Here is a 26,710-nt window from a genome sequence, read left to right on the forward strand (position 1 = left end):
AAACAAAAAATAGAAATCAACCAAATATGCCAAAGTCAAAAGTCTACCACACAAAGAAAATCTATGAAGACTCTACTGTTTCCTGGAGCTGGGGTACTAGAATTTCTTTTTTCAAGGGAGGTTAAGAGTATCTCACTCACAGTGTATCTGGCCTTCCAGACAGGCACCTGGCAAGGGAGGATATTGAGGTATTTCCGAGGCTGGCGGTAATCCCAGAACTAGACAAAAAAGCAGGAGCTTTGTGAAATAAATGTCATAAAGATTAAACTTACTAACTAAATTAGTTTCATTCTTTTAGAAATAGGTGCTTCCTTATAACACTGCTATTTTTATTTCTGAAATATATTTTTGAAAATCATTTCAGCTTGGCTCACAAGGTTCATGCAACTTGTATCACAAGGTCCACATTCTGGTCATGGAAAGTATGTTTTTACAGTTGTCATCTTACAAATTTTAAATGACAGATTCTTGAGTGGACCTCAGTGATGGCAGCACATGATACACTGAGCAGACAATAGGCTACTTATGCTATTTCCAAGGGCAGAGCAATACATGTTTAACATTTCATATGTATTCTCTACCCACACTAAATAAAAAGGATACTTCTATCAAAATTCATGACTGAGCTAGAGGCACTAGATACACACAGACTGTAACATTAATTACTTGGGCTTTTTGTTTTCAAAAAAGTTGAAATAATTGGAAACAATGAATCAGTATGGTTTAAAAAACTCCTTTTAAAAAACCTAATATTTAGTGGACAAAAAATGGCAAATCCAGTTCCATAATGGCAACTATAAACTGAGAAATGAAGTACTGACAAGGAGACATGGAGTGCTTGCCTAAAAAAAAAAAAAAATCAAGCAGCTAGGTGGTACAGTGGACAAAGCACAGACCCTGGAGTCAGGAGGACCTGAGTTCAAATCTGGTCTCAGACATTTAATAATTACCTAGTTGTGTGACCTTGGGCAAGTCACTTAATCCCATTGCCTTGCAAAAAAACCCAAACAGTCAAGGGTCATCTACAAAGATGTTCCACATGAAATACCTTCTAATTTGGTTGAAGGTGACCTAGTGACCCAGTCTCTAAAGTACCGTAAAGTTAATACAATTAATCCTTAATCTGCCAAATATTCAGACAGGCATGAAATAGAGACATTCAAGTATAGCTTCTTTAGGATTTAATAAAGTCATTTGTACTATATAATGTTCTAGATCCCAAGAAACCCAAAGGTGCACAGAGGGATGCTTTTAAGTCACTGGCTCTCTCCACAGGCCATCTGCTCTAAGTGGGTAGTTAAAAGAAACAGGCAGACAACAGATGTCCACCATAATGTCCCTTCCCATCCTAATGGTCATAACCAGCTGGAGCCTGGGAAAGCAGGTGATCTCCTGAACAGTCTATGACATTGCCAGACAAGCAAATTCTTTTTCTCTGGTATTTCCTGGTACAGACTGATGGTCAAACTAACTACCTGCTTAAAATAGACACTTTATCCTTCTGTAATCATGCCACATATACCCAAATAACAGTTTTTCTTTACACAGAGATCCCTTGCTAGACCCTCCTGAAGTTCTGAGAGGTGTCACTCACCTTGACAGAGTTGTCTTGGCTTGAGGTGGCTAAGATGTGCTCACTGTCCGGGTGCCAGTCCAAACCATGAATTTTAGACAGATGGGCAGCAAGATATTCCACTGCAGTGCTAGGTTTCTGCAACACATAAACCGTCTAGTTTCTTCTTTGAATCAATTAATATATATTTAGCATCAACAAGTCCAACATTCTGCTGGGTGCTCTGGAGTTTAGAAACACACAGTTCCTAATGGCATGCTTTCAGGCTACTGACAATTTTCTGACAAGAGAGACATCATGGTTTAGACACTGAGGAGGAGGAAAAGGACAAACAGATGAACATGTGACCAAAGAGACTGGTGAGAATTTACAAAAAAATAAATTTTTTTCTTTTTCTTTTTGCAAAGCAATGGGGTTAAGTGACTTGCCCAAGGTCACACAGCTAGGTAATTATTACATGTCCGAGGTTGGATTTTAATTCAGGGCCTCCTGACTCCAGGGCTGAAGTTCTATTCACTGCACCACCTAGATGCCCCTGAAATTACATTTTTAAGTTCACAAAGCATTTTCTTACAGCTATCCAGACTGATACTTTTTTTTGACTAGATAAAAAAGAAAATGCCATTTTTTGCCTCTTTTCTTACCTAGCCTTAACCACTGAATGGGTGCTGCCTCAGTCAAACTAAGACTTGTTAAGGACCTCAGCTTAAAAAAGGCCAAGGTCTACCACTGCATCCAGGGTCATCTCCAGTTATCCTGATCTATATTGCACTACTGGGTCCAGAAGGCTCTAGAGGAGAAACTGAGGCTGATGATTTTGTACAGCTCCCCCTCACTTAAATCCAATTCACTTGCATGTCATGGCACCATCTCCCTGATGTCTCAGTCCTCTTTCAAGAACAAAGGACAAACAAGAACAAGAGGAAACTGAGGCTCCCACACAAGAAGGTTTCCCAAGGTCACAAATTCCAGGAGCAGGATAACACCATCCACACCAGCCGTTGCTTTTACAGCTTATCAACTTCACATGTGAAGAGCAGATAAGTATTTGCAAAGAGTTTGACCAAAGCCAAGTCTCCTCCTGCAAGGCCAACAGTAACCTCTCCACAATATCACGATTACAAAGTTAATCTTTCCAAGTTCATTATCAGGCCCAGGGTCCTGTGCTCTGGCTTTTTAGAAACCCAATGACAAAGGTAGACTTCAATGTTAATAATCAAGAAAGACAATCAGCAGATAGGATTGGAAAACTATTTCCCCTATATCTTCTAAGAACCTTTCTGGGTGAAAAGCCAAAGCTGTAAAAATGCAGCAAATTGCAATCTACATGGATCTGATGCAGGAAACAAATAAGGAATTGCTAAGCAGTATATTTCACAATGAGGAGAACTCTGAAAAACAGGTATTGACAGAACATATGGCTAGAAGCCAAAGTGTCTGGGGTTTTTGTTTGGAAGTCTGGGAGCAAGCTCAAAAGTCTTATCATCATTTCTTCAAACTGATTACTGCACATTTTTATATGTCATCCTCTCTACTTCAGAGGGAGGTAAATGAAGAAAAATCAACTTTCATTTCTATTTATCCAGCTTAAATCAATGAAGAGAAGAAGGTTGAGTGGCTACTACCAAGAATGAACTAAAGGAATGAGCTAATGAGTATCCAGTGAATGAAGGCATGGGGTCCTAGGGCACTATCACACCTGCATTTATGCTATCACCTTTCTTTCAAACCACTTACAACACTATAATGATATTATTCACATTCAAAATCATCATGGATCTAAGGAAAGGGAAAAAGGGTGGGCAGTAAATTCCCTTCAGCAAGGGTTCCTCCCTCTTCAGAAGCTCATCATTTCCTGAATGTCTTCAAGATGGTTCCTGCCCATTCTCCCCCACCTCGCCTTCTACCAAACCTCACCAGGCCTCCTGATAGGAAGGGAAATGGAGCTAGTATTGATGTTCATTTATTCTCCCATTCTGCTCAGCAAATTTACTGTCATCTATCCCGGTCTCTCCCCCATCTACACCCCATCCCAGCACCAGTTTTCTTGGGGCTTCAGAGAAATGAAACATGGCACTGCCTCACACATTAAAGCCCAGGTGCAGAGGAGATCTTTCTCCCACAGCACATCACTCACTGAGGCAATCAAATTCAACTTTCAGGAGACCTCCCAGTGCAGCAGCCTTGGACCTGCTGTCGCCAACATGCCTAACAGTTTCAGGGGCTGCTGCAGTGAAAGCATGTGATCCACAGGCTATTTTTAGGCAGATGGCACATCGAGACTCCAGGGGAAATTCAAGTTCCATCCGTATTCTGCCCGCCCAGGCACACCACCCACCCACCTTCTTCTGGGGAAATGTCTCTGCTGAGTGAGTCCTGGGAACCCTCAGGTGGAGCGGAGGTGGAGCAATCATCAAAAGGCAGCCTGCAGGAAGCAGGCATTGCTCCAAGGAAAGGAGCTCAGCTGGAAGACAGGACCTAGTCTCTGGGTGAACCAGAGAGGGGTCGTAATGGCAAAGACTGGAAATTGAGGGGATGCTTCTGGGGCATGTATGAACAAGGGAGGGTAGACGAATGTGATAGAGCACTAAGCAATCATGTAAGAAATCATGAGCAAAAAAAAAAAAAGAAAAGAAAAAAGAAAAAAAAGAAAGAAAGAAATCATGAGCAGTTGGACTTCAGAAAAGCCTGGAGAGGCCTGCATGAACAAATGCTGAGTGAAGGGAACAGGACCAGTAGAACACTGGACATCTTAACAGCAATACTGTGGGATGATCGACTATGGTGATTGCAGCTCCTCTCAGCAGTTCAGTGACCAAGGACAAGCCTGAAAGACTTGGATGGAAAATGCCATCCACATCCAGAGAAAGAACCGTGGAGTCTGAATGCAGAGCAAAGCAGACTATGGACACTTTTTAAAACTACTTTTATGTTTTTCTTTCTTTCTCACGATTTTTTCTCCCTCAGTTCTATTTCCTCTTTCACAACATGACCACTATGGAATAAGCAAAAAAACAAAACAAAACAAAAAACCCACCAAAACACTTGACTCAGTTCAACCTGTCTGCTGCAGGGAGGCTGATCCTCATCTTCTTCAGGATGCAGCCTCCTACCTATCTGCTTGCTCCTTATCAGTCTTCCTCTCCCACAGCAAGCAAGGGTTGGCTGGGGGGAGGAGGAGAGAGAAGGGGGAAAAGGGTGGTGTTCCTCAAGCTTCTGTCCCAGGTCTTTTTCTCCTTCTCTACCCTCTCTTCATAACCCAGAAATTTAGCTATCATTTCTTTGTGTATGACTTCCAGTTCTGGCAAGTCAAGGCCCTGGTTTTTAATTACTCACCGGACATTTCAAACTGGATATCTCAAAGACACTTTAAATTCAGTGTGTTTAAAATTAAACTCACTCTCTTTTCTCCTAATTCTTTCCTATATATAGCAAAGGTACCACCACCCTTCCTCCAGTCTCCCGAGTTGATAATCTCAGCATTATCCTGAACTCCTCAATTATCCTCATTTTACAGTTGCTGTCTAGTCATTTCAATCACATACATCACTTCATGACTCCCCTTGAGATTTTCTTAGTAGGGATACTGGAGTAGTTTTGCCATTTCCTTCTCCAGCTCATTTTACAAATGAGAAAACTGAGGCAAACAGGATAAAGTGATTTGCCCAGGATCGTATAGCTAATAAAAGTCATTATGACCAGATGTGAACTCCAGGCCTGGTGTTCTATCCATTGTGCCACCTAGTTGCCCTTCTCATTCCTCACTCCATGTTCAGTAGACAAATCTTGTCATTGCTACTTTCTTTTTTATTTTTTATTTTTAGGTTTTTGCAAGGCAATGGGGTTAAGTGACTTGCCCAAGGCCACACAGCTAGGTAATTATTAAGTGTCTGAGGCCGGGTTTGAACTCAGGGACTCCTGACTCCAGGGCTGATGCTCTATCCACTGCGCCACCTAGCCACCCCCATTGCTGCTTTCAAAACATCTTTTGCCCTGATCTCTGCTCTCCAATCACACAACTATCAACCGTGGTGGATGCCCTTATTACCTCTCATCTGGAATACTGTGACAGCCTCCTAATGGGTCTCCCACTAGTCTATCCAAAACAATTTTCCTTAAGTGTAGATCTGACCCAGTGACTCCCCTGGCCAAATTATCCCAGTGACTCCCAACTGCCTAGGGGACAAAATATAAATGCCTCAGTTTACCTTTTAAAGCCTTACATGACCTGGCCCCAAACTACCATTCCAGACCCAGCATACTTCACTCCTCCACATATCCTCTAGGATTTAGCCCAACTAATCTTCTCTGTTCCTCACACACAGCATGTCATTTTTCTCATCTCCATGCCTTTTCATTGGCCATCTCAAATGACTATAATGCATCCCCCATACCGAGGCCTTAGGGAGCCCCTTTCTTCCTTTAACATGCAGTTCAAGCACCATCTTTTGTGAGAAGCCTTTCTTCATCTTCCCTAACTGTTAATAAATTTGTATTTATTCTCTTTTACATTGATGCTGAATACAGTTTCAGTTACACTTTTCTCCATCATTAAAAATAGAAGTTCCTTCTTTGTCCGTGCATTCCCAGGGCCTACAACAGTGCCTGGTACACCATAATAAAATCCTAATAAATAAATACCCATTAACTTGCTGATTTTTTGCAGACAAGGGGAGCTATCAGACACATTAGCAAGACCACCAAACTTGGTGCATGCACTGGTTACTTTTCAGAATGGCTTTTCTCTTCTCCCTTTTTTAAATATTTTGTGTAAGGGGAGGGGAGGGGGGAAGAAGGATATAACCAGGGAAATGAAGATACTATAAAAAGAGACAATCACTAAAAATTATAAGTTTTTAAAAGATCCAGAGTAGAGTTCTAGATATACTACTGAATAAAGTGGGACTCACTTTATGTCCTCTACCTTCTCTCAATGTCAATCCTTATCTGACAGATGAGGTTCACACTTGCCACACTTCACCCACAGCTGCTGAGAGGAGAAAATGAGATTGTTTTGCAAACTGTAATGTGTAATGTGACATATAAATATAAATATTATTTTAAAAAGTAACGGGATTAAAATCAAAGCAGAGAGGGCTTTTGAACTTTAAACTGGTCTGCACTGTTTCTCTGTCCAATGCCTCTACTTCAGCTTAGCATTAATTTAGCCTGGGGGGCAACTAGGTAGTTCAATGAATAGAGTACTGGCATTGGAGTCAGGAGGATAGGAGTTTGAATCCAGCCTCAGATCCTTGACACTTACTAGCTATGTGACCTTGGGCAAGTCACTTATCCCTGACTGCCTCACATCCAGGGCTATCTCCAGTCATCCTGATCCATGTCTGGCCACTGGACCCAGATGGCTCTGGAGGAGAAAGTGAGGCTAGTGACCTTGAACAATCCCCCCCCTCATTCAAATCCAAAACATGTGCTTGTCATGACATCACCTCCTTGATGTCATTCATGGTCTTCTTCAAGAGCAACAAACGAACATCAATCAATGTAGGCTGAGAAGCAACTTCATCCCACACTAAGTTGATCATGATGAGTATCCACAATGTAGATGGCATCTAGTACTCATTAACTGGAATAATCAGCTGACAATGGATAGAGAGCCAGGGTTGGAATATGCAAGAACTTTCTACCTGCATGACTGTGGGCAAGTCACTTTGCCCCATTTGTCTTGGTTCTTCACCTGCAAAATGAACTGGAGAAGGAAATGGCAAACCAATCCAATATCTCTGCCAAGAAAATTCTCAAAAGGGATCACAAAGATTCGGACACATCTGAAAACAACTGAACAACTTATTAACCGCTCACAACATTTTCTTATTCATCTCTAACACATATTTGCTGTATAACTCTGGGGAATTTACTTCACCCTTCTGCTGCCTCAGATTTCTTATCTGTAAAATGGGGTTAACACTTTCAGGCTCTACCTCAAAATAAGTTATAAACAATATATATATAAAGCATTTAGTAAATCCTAAAGCATTATTTAGATATCAGCTATAAGAGTTAAAACTCACCCGTTTGTCCCATATCCGAACATCCCCATCATGACTGGTGGCCAGACAATGAGCATTCTTCTTATTCCATTTCACCTGTGAGGCACCCGCTTAACAGAAAAAGTCAAGAGTGAGGGCATAGCACAGAAGCACATTAAAAAAATCACCGTCAGGGTAGTGAGGTAGTATAGTGGATAGAGCAACGGCCCTGGAATCAGGAAGACCTGAGTTCAAATTCAGTATCAGACATTTAATAAATATCTGGTTGTGTGACCTTGGGAAAGTCACTTAACCCCACTGCCTTGCAAAAACAAAACCAAAAAAATCACTGTTCTTCAGCAGAGCTGGCTCATGACATCAGCCTTCAAGCGTCACAAAAGTCCTGTCAGCTTCAAGTTCTCACCAAATGCACCATTTAAAGATGAAATGAAGCCCAAAGTGAGGTAAGTCATGGGGAAAAAATCATACAAGACACAACCGGGAAAACCATCTCACCTAAGAGAGCCTGAGTTTTGACCCTCTAGGCTCAGAATTTTCATTTCTGTACATCTTCATTTGAGACCATTCAAAGGTAGAAACTATGAAAGATAGAAAGCTTTCCTTACACAATTCTGTGTCTAGCACAAAGAAGCCAGCAGAGGTCTGTATCTTCTCCAAGTCTCCATTTCCTCAGCTGAAGAATGTCAGTAATTCTTGCTTCAGCCACCTCACAAGGTTGCTACAGGGATCCAGTAAGGATATAGGCAGATACAGGGTTTTGATATGACAGGTAGTCTGATCCCAGAGTCAACAGAACATAGGCTACAAGGACTGAGACACCGCCTGATGTCTCAAAGTTAAAGTCTAGCCCTTTTCTCTACTTAGAAAGACAAAAACAGAAGAGCTTCATCTGATCACTGGAGAGTTTAGGACTTCCAAAATGATTATTTTCTCAGTGTGACTCACCAACAGCATGACAAGGAAATAAAGAAAGCAAAGATCTTCTTACTTGGGGTTGTTTATCATCCATAGTCAAGAAGCTAAGGCTCCAAGGAAATGGAGAAAACTCAGACCCAGGAAAAATGTGCTGAGGTACAAGGAGAGATCTCATTGTTGGGGCTAAGAATGCTATACTCAGGGCGGCTAGGTGGTGCAGTGGATAGAACACTGGCCCTGGAGTCAGGAGTACCTGAGTTCAAATCTGGCCTCAAACGCTCAATAATTACCTAGCTGTGTGACCTTGGGTAAGTCACTTAACCCCATTGCCCTGTAAAAATCTAAAAAAAAAAGAATGCTATGCTCAGTGGTGCACCACATGAATTAATAATGCAACAACTACCCAATAAAACTATTAAATGGAGAAAAATTTCAGAGGGGAAAAAAGGTAGAGATGATGAGAGGAGAGGAAGAGAAAGAGAGAAAGAAAACAAGGGAAAGAGAGAAAGAAGAAATGAAAGAAAGAAATCTTACATAGTAAAAATTTTTAAGTGGAAAGATACAGGTTTACAATTAAGAATAACTTGCGGGACGGGGGGGCCAAGATGGCGGAGAGAAGACAGGCACAGTTCTAAAGTCTCCTGATCTCTTCCCCATCTATCACATGAAACAAACCTCTTAAAAGAAATCCGAACCAGGAAACCCAGAAAGAAAAGCCAGGAGAGGAAGATCTACCTCAGGATTTGTCTCCCACCGAAGTCTTGGCTGAGTACCAGCAGGCCCAGGTGTGTGAGCAAAAGAACCAGCCCAGCTGAGGAATCACCTCAGGCCAGGGTAAAGCCCACCATTGATTGAAGGCAAAAGAATTCAATAGCTCCAATTCCCTCCCTCAAGCAAAGGGAGAAGGCCTCAACCAAGGTCACAGACACTCCAGAGAAAGCAACAAGAACCTCCTACTGGCCAGCCAGAGAAACTGCACTCAGTAAAGCCTTTAGAGATCCCAAGCCCAGGTGAACCAGCCCCACCCAACTCAAGGTCTTAGCATGATGAAGAAGGGTCAGCGGAAAGGTGGATCCATAGAAAAATTCCTGCAAGGGAAAGACCCCAACCCAGAGAGACCTGGAACCTCTGAGGAGAATACAATCTGGTCTCCAGCACAGAAAGACTTCCTTGAAGAAATAAGGAAGGAGTTTAAAAATCAACTGGAAAATCTGGGGGAGACAATTAATACCTTGAAAAATGAGAATAATTCTCTCAGATCCTCAAATGAGCAAATGCAAAAAGAAATTAATTCTCTCAAAACCTCAATTGGTCAAATGGAAAGCTCTTTCAAAAGTAGAATCGACCGATTGGAAAAGGTTAATGAAGAAAACTCCTCCCCCCCAAAAATAATGGAGTCTACAGAAACTAATGACTCCACGAGACAGCAAGAGTCAGTTAAACAAAATCAAAAAATAGAAAAAAATAGAAGCAAATGTGAAATACCTCATCAACAAAACCACTGACCTCAAGAATAGATTGAGGAGGGGAAACCTGAAAATTATAGGACTTCCTGAAAACATTGAAGAGAAAAAAAGCCTGGACTTAATATTACAGGATCTAGTGATGGAAAACTGCCCTGACATCATGGAATCGGAAGGCAAAGTAGTTATTGAAGAGTACATCGATCCCCACCAGAAAAAGATCCTAAAAGGAAAACACCAAGGAATGTTGTGGCCAAACTCCAGAACTATCAGATAAAAGAGAAAATCCTGCAAGCAGCCAGAAAGAAACAATTTAAATATCAAGGAGCCACAGTAAGGATCACGCAGGACCTGGCTGCATCAACTTTAAGGGATCTAAGGGCCTAGAATGAGATATTTCGAAGAGCACGGGAGCTTGGAATGCAGCCAAGAATCTACTTTCCTGCAAAGCTGAGCCTTCTCTTCCAGGGAAAAAGATGGACATTTAACGAAATGGAAGAATTCCAAAATTTCTGATGAAAAGACCAGAGCTAAATAGAAAATTTGGATATCAAACAGGAGGTTCAAGAGACACATGAAAAGGTAAAAAAAAAGGGGGGGGGGCGGTAAAAGGAAAAAAATGCAATCCAGCAAGTTGAAACTGACTATATCCCAGCATGGGGGGGGGGGGGTAGAGACTCTCATAAATCCTGAGAATCCTGAGAAATGTAACTCTAACAGAGAGAATATACCTAGCCAGAAATGCTGGACATCCATGACCTATCCATGAGACTGATATCTAATGGGATGTAACTGGCTTTAACTCCACCGGGGAGAAAGACTCTAATAACTCTCAGGAATTTGGACTCTATTCAACAGAATATACTGAACTAGAAGGGTCAGACACTCAGAATTTTCTATGACTTAGATAGAATGATCTAAAAAAAAAATACACTACCTCCCTAAAAAGGGGGACAGGAAAGAGACGGGAGGGGGAGGGGATTGAATGGGACAAATCTCATTAAGAGGTACAAAAAACCTATGGTAATAGAGGGGAAGAAGGGAGTAGAGGAGAAACACCTGAATCTTCTTCTCATCAGATTTGGCTTAAAGTCAACCTACACATACTCAGTTAACTTATAAAACATCTAACCTTTCAAGAAGTAAAAGGGGAAAAGGGGAGGGGGGACAGAGAAAGGGAAGGGGAGTGGAGGAAATAAGGGGAAATAACAAAAGGAAGGGAAGGGAACAGGGAAAGGGGAAAGAAAGGGGAGGGAGTGATATAGGAGGGCAAACACACTGAAGGGAGTGGTATTCAAAAACAAAATACTGGGGAATATGGATAAAAGAGGGGGAAAGGGGAAAAAATACAAACAGAGGGAAGATAGCACAGAGGGCAATAAAGAATTAGTAATCATAACCTTAAATGTGAATGGGATGAACTCTCCCTTAAAACGTAAGCAAATAGCAGAGTGGATTAAAAACCAGAATCCTACAATATGCTGCTTACAAGAAACTCATTTGAAGCAGAGAGATACATATAGAGTAAAGGTAAAAGGTTGGAGCAAAATATATTTTGCTTCAGCTGAAGTAAAAAAAGCAGGAGCAGCAATCCTTATCTCAGACAAAGCTGCAGCAAAAATAGATAGCATTAAAAGAGATAAGGAAGGAAACTTTATCCTCCTAAAAGGTACCATAGACAATAAAGTCATTTCAATATTGAATATATATGCACCCAGTGGGACAGCACCCAAATTCTTAGAGGAGAAGCTGAAAGAATTACAGGAAGACATAGACAGCAAAACTCTACTAGTAGGAGACCTCAACCTCATGCTATCAGATCTAGATAAATCAAATCATAAAACAAACAAGAAAGAAATTAGGGAGGTAAATAGATTGTTAGAAAAATTAGATATGGTAGACTTATGGAGGAAACTGAATGGGGATAGGAAGGAATATACCTTTTTCTCTGCAGTACATGGAACTTATACAAAAATTGACCATGTACTAGGACATAAAAACCTAATGATCAACTGTAGAAAGGCAGAAATAGTGAATACATCTTTCTCAGATCACAATGCAATAAAAGTCATATGCAATACTGGGCCAAGGAGATATAGACCCAGAGCAAATTGGAAACTGAATAACCTCATCTTAAAAAATGAGTGGACCAAAAAACAAATTATAGAAAGAATTAACCATTTTATCCTAGACAATGATAATAATGAAACAACATACCAAAACCTATGGGATTCATTCAAAGCAACTCTCAGGGGATATATTATAGCTCTAAATGCTTATATGAATAAATTGGAGAAAGAGGGAATCAATGAACTAAACATGCAACTAAAAATTAGAGAAAGCACAAATCAAAAATCCCCAATCAAATACCAAATTAGAAATTTTAAATATCAAAGGAGAAATTAATAAAATTGAAAGCAAAAAAACTATTGAATTAATAAATGAAACCAAAAGTTGGTATTATGAAAAAACCAATAAAATTGATAAACCTCTGGTCAATTTGATTAAAAAAAAGAAAGAAGAAAACCAAATTGCTAGTATTATAATTGAAAAAGGTGAACTCACCACCAATGAGGAGGAAATTAAACTAATAATTCGAAATTATTTTGCCCAACTTTATGCCAATAAATTTGATAATCTAAGTGAAATGGATGAATATTTACAAAAATATAAGTTGCCCAGGTTAAATGAAGAAGAGATTAAATACCTGAACAACCCTGTCTCAGAAAAAGAAATTCAACAAGCCATTAGTGAACTCCCTAAAAAAAAATCTCCAGGGCCTGATGGATTCACAAGTGAATTCTACCAAACATTTAAGGAACAATTGGTTCCAATCCTATATAAACTCTTTGGAAAAATAGGGAAAGATGGAACTCTGCCTAACTCTTTCTATGAAACCAATATGGTACTGCTACCTAAACCAGGAAGAGTTAAAACAGAGAAAGAAAATTATAGACCTATTTCCCTCATGAATATAGATGCAAAAATCCTAAATAAAATCTTAGCAAAACGACTACAACAAGTCATCACTAGGATAATACATTATGATCAAGTAGGATTTATTCCAGGAATGCAGGGTTGGTTCAATATTAGGAAAATTGTTAGTATACTCAATTATATCAATAACAAACCTATCAGAAACCATATGATCATATCAATAGATGCTGAAAAAGCTTTTGACAAAATACAGCATCCATTCCTATTAAAAACACTAGAGAGTGTAGGTATAAATGGACTGTTCCTTAAAATAATGAGCAATATCTATCTGAAACCATCAAGAAGCATTATACTCAATGGGGAGAGGCTAGAGGCATTCCCAATAAGATCAGGGATGAAACAAGGGTGCCCATTATCACCACTACTATTCAATATTGTATTAGAAATGTTAGCATCAGCAATTAGAGAAGAAAAAGAAATTAAAGGAATTAGAATTGGGAAGGAAGAGACAAAACTCTCACTATTCGCAGATGACATGATGGTCTACCTAGAGGATCCCAAGAAATCATCTTAAAAAAACTACTGGAAACAATTAGCAATTTTATCAAAGTTGCAGGTTATAAAATAAACCCCCATAAATCCTCAACTTTCCTATATATGACTAGCAAGAAACAGCAGGAAGAGCTAGAAAGAGAAATTCCATTCAAAGTAACCTCAGACAGTGTAAAATATTTGGGAGTCTATTTGCCAAGACAGACTCAGAATCTTTTTGAAAACAATTATAAAACACTTCTCACACAAATTAAATCAGATTTAAATAACTGGGCAAATATCAACTGCTCATGGATAGGTAGAGCTAATATAATAAAAATGACAATTCTACCAAAACTAAACTATCTGTTTAGTGCCCTACCAATCAAAATTCCAAAAAATTACTTTAATGAGCTAGGAAAAATTGTAAGTAAATTCATATGGAGAAATAAAAAGTCAAGAATTGCCAGGAGCTTAATGAAAAAAAAATGCAAAAGAAGGTGGCTTAGCACTACCAGATCTAAAATTATATTATAAAGCATCAGTCATCAAAACTGTTTGGTATTGGCTAAGAAATAGAGTGATGGACCAGTGGAATAGACTAGGTGTAAAAGCAGGAGAGGATTATAGTAATCTGCTGTTTGATAAACCCAAAGAGTCAGGCCACCAGGATAAAAACTCCCTCTTTGATAAAAACTGCTGGGATAATTGGAAGTTAGTATGGAAGAAACTTAGATTAGACCAACACCTCACACCCTTTACCAAGATAAGATCCAAATGGTTACAGGACATAGACATAAAAAACAATACTATAAGCAAATTAGAAGATCAAGGACTCGTCTACCTGTCAGATCTATGGAAAGGGGAACAGTTTATGACTAAGGAAGAGTTGGAGAACATCACTAAAAACCAATTAGATGATTTCGATTACATTAAATTAAAAAGTTTTTGCACAGGTAAAACCAATGTAATCAAAATCAAAAGAAAAGTAGTAAATTGGGAAACAATCTTTACAACTAATGATTCTCACAAAGGACTCATTTCTAAAATATACAGAGAACTGAGTCATATTTTTAAAACAAAAAGCCATTCCCCAAATGGTCAAAGGATATGCAAAGGCAATTTACAGATGAGGAGATCAAAGCAATCCATAGCCATATGAAAAAATGCTCTAAATCATTAATTATTAGAGAAATGCAAATTAAAGCTTCGTTGAGGTACCACCTCACACCTCTCAGATTGGCCAGTATGACCAGGAAGGATAATGATCATTGTTGGAAGGGATGTGGGAAATCTGGGACACTATTACACTGTTGGTGGAGCTGTGAACTCATCCAACCCTTCTGGAGAGCTATTTGGAACTATGCCCAAAGGGCAACAAAAATGTGCAGACCCTTTGACCCAGCAATACCACTACTGGGTCTATACCCTGAAGAGATGAGGAAAAAGGGTAAAAACATTACTTGTTCAAAAATATTTATAGCAGCCCTGTTTGTGGTGGCAAAGAATTGGAAATCCAGTAAATGTCCTTCAATTGGGGAATGGTTTAGCAAACTGTGGTATATGTATGTCATGGAATACTATTGTTCTATTAGAAATCAGGAGGGACGGGATTTCAGGGAAACCTGGAGGGATTTGCATGAACTGATGCTGAGTGAGACAAGCAGAACCAGAAAAACACTGTACACCCTAACAGCAACATGGGAGTGATGTTCAACCTTGAAGGACTTGCTCATTCCATCAGCGCAACAATTGGGAACAATTTTTGGCTGCCTGCAAAGGAGAATACCATCTGTATCCAGATAAGGAGCTGTGGAGTTTGAACAAAGTACAAGGACTATTCTCTTTAATTCAGAAAAAAAAAAAAACCCAGATGTCTTATGGTTTGATCTGGTTACCTCTGAGAATTCTGTTCTCTTTAAGGATATGATTTCTCTCTCATCACACCCAATTTGGAACGAGGTACAACATGGAAACAAAGTAAAGACTGACGGAGTGCTATCTGTGGGGTGGGGGTGGGGGGGGGGAAGCAAGATTGGGGGAAAACTGTAAAACTCAAATAATATCTTTAATAAAAATTAAGGAATCTCAAAAAAAAAAGGGAAAAAAAAGAAAGAAAAAAAGAATAACTTGCTCTGCAAAGTTTTCTAAAGGGGGGAAAAAATGGACCTTCAATGGAATAGGAAACTTATGAACATTCTGAAGGAAAAGACTAGCACTAAGAAAGGAACTTTGAAAGGTAAACAACATTTAAGAAAAATCTAGAAGGGCAAATTTATTTGAATACTTAGAAAGGACTGGAAGAGGCTCTCTATTCAACTAGAGAGAGAAGAAATATGTGTCCTTTCAGAAACTGAATGTCTTCAAAAGTTCTTCAGAGAGCTCATTTTTTAAAAAAGCAGCAGCATCAGCAGAAGACTATGATGATGATGATGATGATGACCTGAGAGTAAACTGGTTCTGTTAAGGATTTTAAGAGCAGGAAAGAAAAAAACTATGTATGAAAAGAGTCTAAAGAGTATACAGTACATAGAAAGGGATGAATAGAAAGATCTTCAGATGATTAATCAGATGATTCATAGTAATAACTATAGCTAGCATTTATGTAGCACTTAAGGATTAAAAAGCACTTTCCATGTTGATTCATTTGATCCTCACAACAATTGGGGGAGACAGGTACTATTATTATTCTTGTTATACAGATGAGGAAACTAAGGTTAAGCAAAGTGAAGTGACTTGCCCAGGGTCATACAGCTAAGTAAATGCCTGAGGTTGGAGTTGATCTTAGGTCTCACTCCAATTCCCAATCTTTATCCATCTTATCACCCAGCTGCTTTAGTCAACATTGTAAAGAAAAACAACTACTCAAGAGATGAGAACTCTGATCAAAGCAATGCCCAACCTCTCTCCAGAGGACCTAAGATGGAACATATTCCCTACCACCTGCAGAAAGAGGATGGATTCAAGGAAGGGATGAGACCACTCTGTGGATTTGTGTTGTTTCCCTAGATTAACTTATTATAAGATTCTGTGGCTTTCCCCCCCATCCCCTGTTTTTAATTGGGGGGGGGGGGAGTGATGAAAAAAGAGGATAGACAAGGGAACATTTTAAAAAGTACATAGAGGAGTGCTGAAAGTAGTTCGGAAGATAGTATAGAGAAGCACAACAGTTTTGGTAGTAATGAATTAACTATTATATTATATTATATATATACATACATATATAATAAAATAATAAATATATATTTTAAAGGTACTATGAAATGGAGATTCGTGGTTTTATAAAAAAATTAAAGACAAAAATGAAGCTGTGTTAAAATTAGTATAACTAAACTTTACCCTTCTGTTAAGGTTTCTATCTTTTTTTATGTGTCACTGATCAAGTTTTTGAGTGTTATGCCCCAATCCCATTTCCTCCATAATTCCTGTGATTTTCATGCAATTTTGCATAGTACAGAACTCTGGGGGAATGCCTATCTTATGTTAAAGCAGAACTAATCCCTCAAAAAGCTTATATTCCATCAGAGAAACACTATCAGGGTGGGGAGGGGTGGAACATTGGCATTACATTCCCCTTACCCATTCATTCAATTTTCCCAGAAGAATTTGGCAGTCTAATAAAGAAGCCCAATAAACTTCAGGTAATAATCACTTGGGATATTTAAATTAAAAGGGTGGGAGGGGATAGCTAACCACAGTTCACTTCAACAATGAGAGCGAGGAAAAGAAAAATGCTTTTAGGGTTTCACCAATACCACATGACCTCAGATTCAGAGTGTGCCTTGAATAAGAAGTCTGGGAAGAAAAGCTAAATACCGTACTTTCCACTTACATCCTGGTCTTTTTAGTTACTACGTCTGATAGGCTTTGTTTCAGAATATACACTCCTAGAGGCAAGGTTCAGGTTAATGTAAGCAATGAGCCCATAAGTAAATCCTGTTTATAAGCATAAATGCTTTTTGATAGAGGAGAAAAATGACTACTCTTAAGGATCACCTCAGAAACAGCCCCCAATGTACAAAACAGGGATATAAGGGAATTCAAAATCCGCAAGAATATACAGATGGGCTCATGTCCCAGGTGCCATGTCACTCGCTATTGTAGTTCCGCCCCACAAGGAGGTAATTCTGGATTCTTAAGGACTCTGCTGTTGGGGTGCAGATTCTGTCAAGTCCTATACCAAAACTAGAGTCTCCAACAAAGGACCAGGTGACAGGTCATGTATCTCTTGTCTGACAGCCTGCTCAGTTAGGTTTGGAAAGGCTTAGAACAAAAAGTCATTCACCACATGATTTTCTCCCCACAGCAGCACATGAAGAAACTCTACTAAGACAGAGAGAGACCAGCATATGTGTTAGAAGAAGTGATCAAACCAATAAAATTCAGTTAAAAAAACATGAAAATCTGCTTCTCTCAAGATATTCTGCTAGTATTAAGGTAACAAAAATGAAAAAATGACTCTGAGAAACTTATCTCTAAAAGGCTATATATAAAGACTGCCACTATCTCCAAGTATTACTATGAATCTCTGCCTTCTATAGAGAAAGGAATGGGAGAAGCTAGGTGTCACAGTGGTTAGAACACTGGCCCTGAAGTCAGGAGGACCTGAGTTCAAATCCGGCCTGAGACAATAATTATCTAGTTGTGTGACCTTGGGCAAGTCACTGTTAACCCCATTGCCTTAAATAAATACAATTTTTAAAAAGAGAGAAAGGGATTGAAATATCTCAGAGTCCAAGGAAGAAATATTCTCCCTGAGCCAGATTCATCCACCTGGAAAGAGGATATGCTAAACAAAGCAGACACTTCACTCAAACATCCTGTATGAAAAGGAGATACTGTTGCTCAGCAATAGTTTCAAAATTCAATTTTTTTTCAAGAAATTTGTCTTTTTGACAAATCCTGTGAAAGGCTCCTTAGAGGTAGTCCTCTGAAACCTTTGAGAGTAGCTGGGTCAAGCTTCATGCCAGCACTAATTCATTCAGGCAGGAGAGTTATGGAGTGGGGAGGCATTGCATCAGCTAAAGGAGCTACTATTTAGAACACAAAAGGAATGGAATGGGGGTAGAGCAGGATAACAAATGGACATCTAACAACAGGAGAGAGTACTTACCTACTGCAGACAGTGCAACCGTAGGTTTCCTTGTATCCCTGAAACACAGAAGAACCAAATCATATACTGATCCCTTTGACTTCCAATAGTTTGAAGGTCTTTCATGGTTGCCATATACTTTCTACCCAATGGAAACTTAGGATGAATTCTAATTCATTTTTTACTTGGCTCGAGGAGAGAAAGGACCCTTTTCCCTCTATATTAAATGAGTTATTGAGTTTTCTCATTTCTCAGTCAGTTACCATTTTTTTCAAGGTCTGAATTGCAAAATAATTGAATCCAAAAAGGAAAAGTCTCATGATTCAGCAGAGTTTGGATGACCCTGATGTACAGGGAGAAGAAGCCAAAATATGGTGTCGTTTCTCACAATGGCAATGAAATGACTGCCAATGAAGCGTGTCCCTGTATATATGAAGCTTCCAAACAACTCTTTAGCTGAGGATAAAAAGCTATTTCTGGGCATGAAAGTGAACCTAGCCAATTCACAGAGAGAAAACTTGAAGTTGATCTCTTGGGTCAAAATGTATGGAATAACTTTGATACCAAACAACACTGATAAGAATAAGGTAGTGTTCTAAGGCTTAAAGATCCTTCACCTAAAACACAAATATACAGATATATGCAAACATGAACATATGTGTGGAGAAAGTAAGATTCACCACTTTAGAATTAAGATTCTTTTAAGTACAAGAGGAATATTCTCCAAAGTTTGGCTCCTCGAGTCTGCATTCTTCCTCTTCCCTTTTTCTTTTCTTTTCCTTTTTTAGGTTTTTTTTTGCAAGGCAAATGGGGTTAAGTGGCTTGCCCAAGGCCACACAACTAGGGAATTAAGTGTCTGAGACCGGATTTGAACCCAGGTACTCCTGACTCCAGGGCCGGTGCTCTATCCACTGTGGCACCTAGCTGCCCCTCTTCCCTTTTTCTTAATCAATTCCCTGGCTTCCCCATTTTTTCATCATCAAAGCCTGCCTGGAGTGCCTTACTTCCATAAGGAGCAATGAAAAACAAGAGAGACAGACATAGGCTATGCTCTCTGCCAACAAGCCCCAGGTTTAACCTTCCTCATAGTCTCCTTCTCTCCCAACTACTTCCTTTTTCCCATGTTCCAGGACAGCTGAAGAGAAGGGTCTGCAAGTGACACTTCACAACCTCTACTGTGAGACAAAAGAGGCTGCCATTTATCCTGAGCTAGAAGCACACACAAAGCCATAAGGAGTAATCTTGTGCATGGCTAATTAAAAGGTATAATGGTAAACAGGACTATCCCCCAAAGTATCTTGTATCACAGTCATATTGGAGAGGCTTTGGGAAGACAGGAACACTTAACTAACTGATGGTGGAGCTGTATATTAGTTCATCCATTCTGGGTATCAATTTGGAATTATTTAAGAAAAGTTCTAAAATGGTCCATACCCCTTGACTGAACAATCCCACTGCTAAGAATTTATCTCCAAGCAACTTGAAGGCAGAACAAAGATGTTCATAAAAACATTCCTAGCAGTACTCTGTGTTACCAAAAAACTGGAAATAAAAGGGGTGCCCATTACCTGGATAGAGCTGAAAGCACTGTGGCAAATGAATGCATGGAACATTATTTGCAATTAGGAAAGATTAATCGGGGAAATATGAGAAGGTCTGTTAGAATTAAGCAACAAAATAAGTAACAAAATAAAACAAAAAAATTAACCACAATAACATAAATGAAAATAACTACTAGAAGGACAAATCTGAATGATTGGATAACCAATATCTTCCTTCTTACAGCTGAGAAGTTTAGGGATCAAGAGGCAGAATGTTGGCTACACTGTTTTGGAATTACTTTTGGTGGGGGAGGGTCATTTCAAGGAAGGGTTTCATATGGAAGAAGCTTCCCCCCTCAAAATGACTATGATAGAATGACAAAAAGCCATCAATAAAAATTAACAAATGTTCTCTCCAAGTCCCCCTACCCCAATAGACCCATAATAAAAGAATGCCTCCTACTTGTTCTTACTTGATATCCCAAATGTAGATGTAGGTGTCCACAGAACTGGTAACCAGCAATTCTGGCTCAAATACAGCCCAGTCCAAGTCACTAGGAATGGAAGAGACAAACAAAAGAAATGCCAAGATTAGTCAGAGCTAACCTCTAGGAGCCTCCAGAAAACCACCATCTTTCCACAGTTTGAGCCCTGACATTCCAATTCAGGGTGTCCAAAGTTTCCTTAGGAAAGAACTAATCTTCAAAGGTGCCTCAAACATGCAGATCAGCTCCTTATGGATCCCAGCTACTCCAGCAGCCGGCCAGTAAAGAAAAAAAGGGGGGCAGGGAATTCTGACCATTCCCAGCTTTCTCTTGCCCAAGTACTTTCTGGATGTCATTTTTCTAAACCCATCTCAACTATGGCTGCTCCAAGCACAACCCAGGCACACTCTGAAGGATGAGGCAGAATGAATAATTCTTAGTATTTGAGAGCTGAGGAAACCTCAAATTTAACCTTGAGAGAAAGAAAAATCAAGCAACCGTCTAAGCTAAAACACATGTGGGGTAAGGTGTGAGCATGCATGAGGAAGATAGCTGAATATTCCTTTCTAAAACTGCATGTAGTTTTAATGCTAGAAAATCCCACTCTCTAAAAACGTGTAATATGGGTTACAGGTGAAAATGTGAAGCTTCTATTGGACAAAAATTTTTGAAATAGGAACAATATCTTAGGAGGGGCTCAATAAAATGAAAAGCATCCAGAAGAAAATCAGAACAGAGAAGTTAAAGGAACTGAGGAGAATTTAGCATGGAGAAGAAAATTCAAGGGAAATGTTAGCTGATTTCAAAGTATTTAAAGGGTTGCTATATGTAAGAAGAATTAGATTTGTTCTACTGGACCCAAAAGGGTAGAAGCTAAATAAGAAAAGCTGAAGTAGAACCTCCTCAGTGGAGGTCTCTAAACAAAAATCAGATGACCATGTAGAAGGTATGAGGTGAACTCTGAGCTCCCTTAATTTGGCAAAATGCCAGAGATTGGGAAAGAAGCAACACAATTTTTAACCATTAGGCAGGACACACAAATACTTGGAATTGCTCTTAAAAATTAGCCTGTCCAATCTAGCACATTGTACTTGCTTACACAGATTAAACACTAAAAAACGACACCTCCCCAGCCAATGCTTCTTGCTACACCTTTGTCCATCTAAACTCTCTCATCCAACTTTATGTGCCTATACTATTAGCTCTGCATTGGATTCAGTATCCAACGTGAAAGCAATAACCTCAAAACCAGGCTTCTTAGTCTTTCTTTTTTTTTTGGTATCAAGGACCCCTCTGGCAACTGTGGAAGCTTATGGACCCCTTCTCAGAAGAATGTGTGTTGCCTATATTCAAATTTGGGAAAAAAAGTTAAATATTAGATTAAAGGTAAGTAAAAATAAAGAGGTATTTTCTCCTGTCTATATTCACCGATCCCATGAAATCTATCCCTAAGAAGTCTATAAAGTTCAAAGGTAAGAATACCTTGTCCAAAAAAAAAAATTACCAAGATGACAAGTGATCTTCAAAGAGTATCTGGCTTCTGCTACTCTCGATTTTCTCCCCAAAACTCAAATAGCTATTCCACTGTACACTGGAAAAATGCCAATATATCCTCTAGCTTCTGAACATACACACTTCCCAAATTGGTTTTCTCCATCCTACCCAGGAGCAGCAGGAGTAAGTAGCCCAGAGAACAAAATGGAGAGAATAATCTAGAAACAAGTTGGGATGGTACAAACTAGAGAATACTTGCATGTCATTAATGTATCTCGTTCAAGAGAGAAGAATCAATTCCTTAAACCAGGGGCGTCTCACCTCTTAGCTCTTTTGAGTCACCTACAAGCACAACAACAGATGCTAACTGTGGCAGGAATGAGCCTCCAGAGTCAGGTCCCATGACTTCACTAACACCCAGGGTCATAACCTGCCTGCAGGGTGGATATATTTGCCTTAAACACTTAAAGATGGAAAGAAAGCCAGCATCTGGCTTTTGGGTCCTTTTTGGTATGTCACCCCCATAGCAAGACTTGTCTTTCATCTTTTACTCTGAAAGGGTTGTACCTATCTGAGCCTCTTCAGGGATTTGGTTTAACAGTCTCTCTGAGGCTGGTTCCCAAGTACTGGCTGGTTTTCAGTAAGAATGCCCTCCCTGGGGAACGCTATTGGCCTATCAGCCATCCAAGGCTAACAATAAACAGATGCTCAAACTGAAATCATGGGAGGATAGGAATCTCTCAGTTCAGTTTCCCAAAATTATGACAAATAAGGTGATGATATTGTGAGCTCTTGGGATCACTCAATAGAAAGCTCCAGAAGAGAGGGTATGTTCTATGTCTAAAGTGGAGTCAAAATGACAACTCACAATCCATTAAGCTATGAAGCTCTTACCTGATCACCCTGGTATGCCCCTGTAATGCTGTGCCAACTTCCCCACTACCATCTTTCCATTTGTAAAGATCAACTCGCTGGTTGCTCTGAAATCAAACAGAAGAAATAAGGCAATGCATGTCAAAATGTTCAAATCAGTGTATTACCAGGCTTAGGGAAGCTCTAATATGCAAAAAAAAAAAAAAAAAAAAAAAAAAAAAGCTAAGCAGAAAACTGGCCAAGAAAGCTTAAAAACATCTGACACATTCTAAGCTTGCATGAAAGGAAAAAAAAAATTGATGTGGATAGAGCTAATAATATCCAGAACAAATTTTCTCATCCATTTTATGTAGTGAGAGTGAGGGATTACAGATAACAGCCCACACGTCCTACCAGTATTTCCTATAGAGAACACAGACAAGAGTCATGTAAGGTAAAAAGTCATACCTAGGGATTACTCATGTAGAAGAGATTAGAGACCCATTGAAACAATTAAGGACATAGGGCTTAAGATTTTAAACCAAGAAAGAAGGCACCCCTTCCTTTTTAAAGTCATTTCCCCTGCAAAGCTATAGTAAAAAGGTACACAATTCAACCCTGGCAGCCAAATCTTCGCTAATTTTCCCAAACCAATGAGAGTTCTCTCACCCTCATTCTACAAAATCATGATCACTATCTAAGTTTTTTGCTCTTATACAAAGTACAAGTGATTAACTAGCCCTTTGCCATCCTTTTGCTGCCCATCAATATTTTTCAAGTGGCAGAAGCCACCTAAAAGACATTCCAGGGAGAATGAATAAGCAGAACCCTTGAAATCTTCCAAAAATATAACATCAGAGCACCTATCAGAACAGAGAATAAGAAATATTGGACTAAAAAAATATTACAACTACAGAAGACAAACTCCAAAGATAAATGTGACTTAAAAAAAGTAGCAGCTTCTTATTTTTTTATTTATGCATTCACTTTTAAGTTTTATTTTTTATTTTATTTTTAAAGATAAAATCTTTAGATTTTACCACAAAGAGAGTGATGGGCTACTACCGAACTTGGGAGCTGATTACTGTAAGGAGCTCATCTGCCTCCAGTCTAAGGACAGGGGCCAAAATCAGAAGTCCTAGGCTTCTCTTAAAAAAGAGAAGAATTCAATGTATTCTGTGAAGTGTTAGGGTGGCTACCTATCAAAATTGCTAACAATGGGAACAGGAATAACAAGTAAAGCACTCCATGTATAACTTATCTCCAATTGCTTAAAGTCTCAGAGAGAAAGAGAGAGGGATAGAATTTGGAACTCAAAACTTAAAAAAAGATATGTTAAAAATTGATTTCACATGTAATTGGGGAAATATAAACCATTTTAAAACAAAAACAAGGCAGTTGCTTAGATCTGAGGTAAGGCCAGCATCTCCTTTCCTTCCCACATGCTACCTGTGTCTTCATTGGTTATCAATATCAAAAAACTTGGTCCCAGGCAGCACTATAGAATGGTTTTGTTCCCTGGATAATTGCAACCAATTAACAAAGGACTTCCTTACATGCTCCTCATCGTAGCAAAAGGAAATCACATATGGGGGAGGGAAGTGGGAAGGGCGGGTGGAAGGAAATTATGTAACTTATAAATATGTATGTGGATGAATGTTGAAAAACTTTCATAACATGTAACTAGAAAAATAAACTATCAATTGAGAAAAAAAGAAAAAAGGGAATAGTACATTTCTAACTATCCTAGAAGAATGAGATAATCTCATAGACTCAATGAATTAGAGAGCTGGATGGGACTTGACAGAAAAGGAAACCATATAGGCCTGGGACAGAAAAGTGACTTACTCAAGGTTACAGTGTGTGGCAAGGATGGGTAGAGATTCTTTGGCTTGCTTCTGTATCACTTCCTTTTCTTGTGAAGACATCTTTCATACCTATTCATGTACCTATTTCCCTCAATAGAAGGGTGAAATCAACTAGATTCTTTGAGAGTAATGAAGTTTATTTTAAATTTTCTCAATCTCTTCCTCAACTGTTAAATGGTCAAAAGATATGAACAGACAGTTTTTGATGAATAAATCAAAACCATATATAATTATATGAAAAAATACTCTAAATCATTATTGATGAGAGAAATGTAAATTAAAACAACTTTCAGATATCACCTTACAACTATCAGATTGTTTAAAATGATAGATGCCCTTCAACTGTGGTTTTGTCAAGGAATCCTACTTCACTAGAAGAAATGGTAAGCTAGTTGACTTCAGAAAAACATGCCAAGCTTTGGACCTATGAAGGAAGATCCTATTCACCTCCAGAGAAAGAACTCATAAATAGAAACATGTATAGAATTGTTTTACATCTATGTATATTCATGTTTAATTGTAGTCTACTGGGGGGGGGAGACAAAATAAATAAAAAGTGCACAGCTAAGAACAAAAGAAAAGTTAGAAGGAAGCACAAAAACGCTGGGTAGCTTTGAAAACATGTGGAGCATTTATTACATAGTTTTTCAAAAAAAAAGGTAAACAGTCTGAAATAGAAATTCCCAGATCTATACTGAATCCTCTATGTTCTGCTGTGTACATGGACATTTTTTCTCATTTTGTACTTAAATTCAAAATGAATATAAATAAATAGATGAATGAATAAAATTTTCCAATCTCAATAGCACTGAGCAGTGCTCAAAAGCACCTAGAATCTTTAGTGCATTTCTACCAGCAGGTCACATAACTATGAATGGACAAAAGTTCACATCAAACACAGATGCACACAAATGCAAAGAGTAATGTTTATTCTCCTTTAAGAAATTTAGAATTACAACTATTCAAAGGCAGATATAAAGTTTGACACCCAAGACACTACTCTGATTGGACTGGGTATTAAAAATTTTTTTTTTTCAAAGAGATTTGCCTCTCCTACCCTCCAAGGAGGGAAACTTGATGTGAGCTAAATGCATTCCCTACTGACTGACTTTCTTCTTGGAAAATTGATAGTTTCATTCTCCACTTGGAACAGAGACCCTGCCATTTCATGTTGCTGCCAAAGGTACTCACCGAAGCTGCAAAGTAGTGTGCATAGCTGTCATGTGGATTCCACTGCACGGCCCCAATGTCCCATTTGCTCTGACGAGAGATTTTACGGTGACCTTCAGATGGAGCATCTAGATTCACAATGTACAGGAACCGGCGTCTGGATTGGGAAGGTTACCAAATGTATGCAAGAATTTAGTACCACTAGGGAGGGTCTGCTTTTATACCAGACCTACTTGGCAACTGGGGCTCAAAATTTGCCCAAAATAGACCACCAATTGTTCAGTCCTCAGAAAGGTCTAAAGGTTAGAGAGGACAAAAAGAATTTTAAAAGAGGAAAGTAAAAACAGAACAGAAACCCGATAGTTGGGTCATAGCATAATTTTAGAAGGCAGCCCCTCTAACACAAGGTATAATCCAGCATGAAGGCAACAGTGAGGTTGAATCTGACTCATATTCTGTGACATCCACCTACTCTGAAAGGAAGCCTCCTAAGAACAAAGGACAAATGCAACTTATTGTGTGTATGTAAACAGAATAACAAACTCATATGATATTATGATAGTCACACCTCCCAGAACAGAACTCCAAATTCCCTTGCAAATAAGACTATTTTTAGACATCAAATTTAATTTTTCAGTAAGCAAATTAAGGGATTATCATGAGGGAAGAAGCAATATAAACTATCTTCAAAATTAAACACCGAGTGCCAGTTTACAAAACTGTTCAGTTTATAAAAGGTTGAAATAAAGAGTTGTTCTATTTCCTACCTCTATCCTATCTT

The 26,710-nt window shown here is 39.0% G+C and overlaps 1 protein-coding gene across 6 annotated transcripts in view; it reads right to left on the bottom strand.

Annotated features, from left to right (window-relative positions):
* The window catches only part of WDR59 (WD repeat domain 59), an 84,151-nt gene that overhangs the window by 44,027 nt on the left and 13,414 nt on the right, over positions 1-26,710 (bottom strand). For all 6 annotated transcript variants that reach the window (XR_012471208.1, XM_074199538.1, XM_074199533.1 and 3 more), the window contains 7 exons: positions 25,951-26,086; positions 22,934-23,019; positions 20,534-20,614; positions 18,541-18,578; positions 7,603-7,691; positions 1,595-1,711; positions 141-218 (listed from right to left, as the gene is read on the bottom strand). Coding sequence is in view for 5 of the 6 variants with exons in the window: in XM_074199538.1 (XP_074055639.1) it covers positions 141-218; positions 1,595-1,711; positions 7,603-7,691; positions 18,541-18,578; positions 20,534-20,614; positions 22,934-23,019; positions 25,951-26,086 (625 nt within the window). In the remaining variant the exon portion in view is untranslated. The remainder of the gene's footprint in view (positions 1-140; positions 219-1,594; positions 1,712-7,602; positions 7,692-18,540; positions 18,579-20,533; positions 20,615-22,933; positions 23,020-25,950; positions 26,087-26,710) is intronic.

The sequence above is a fragment of the Macrotis lagotis genome, chromosome 1, assembly GCF_037893015.1.
Source record: "Macrotis lagotis isolate mMagLag1 chromosome 1, bilby.v1.9.chrom.fasta, whole genome shotgun sequence".
In the NCBI taxonomy this organism is placed as follows: Eukaryota; Metazoa; Chordata; class Mammalia; order Peramelemorphia; family Peramelidae; genus Macrotis; species Macrotis lagotis.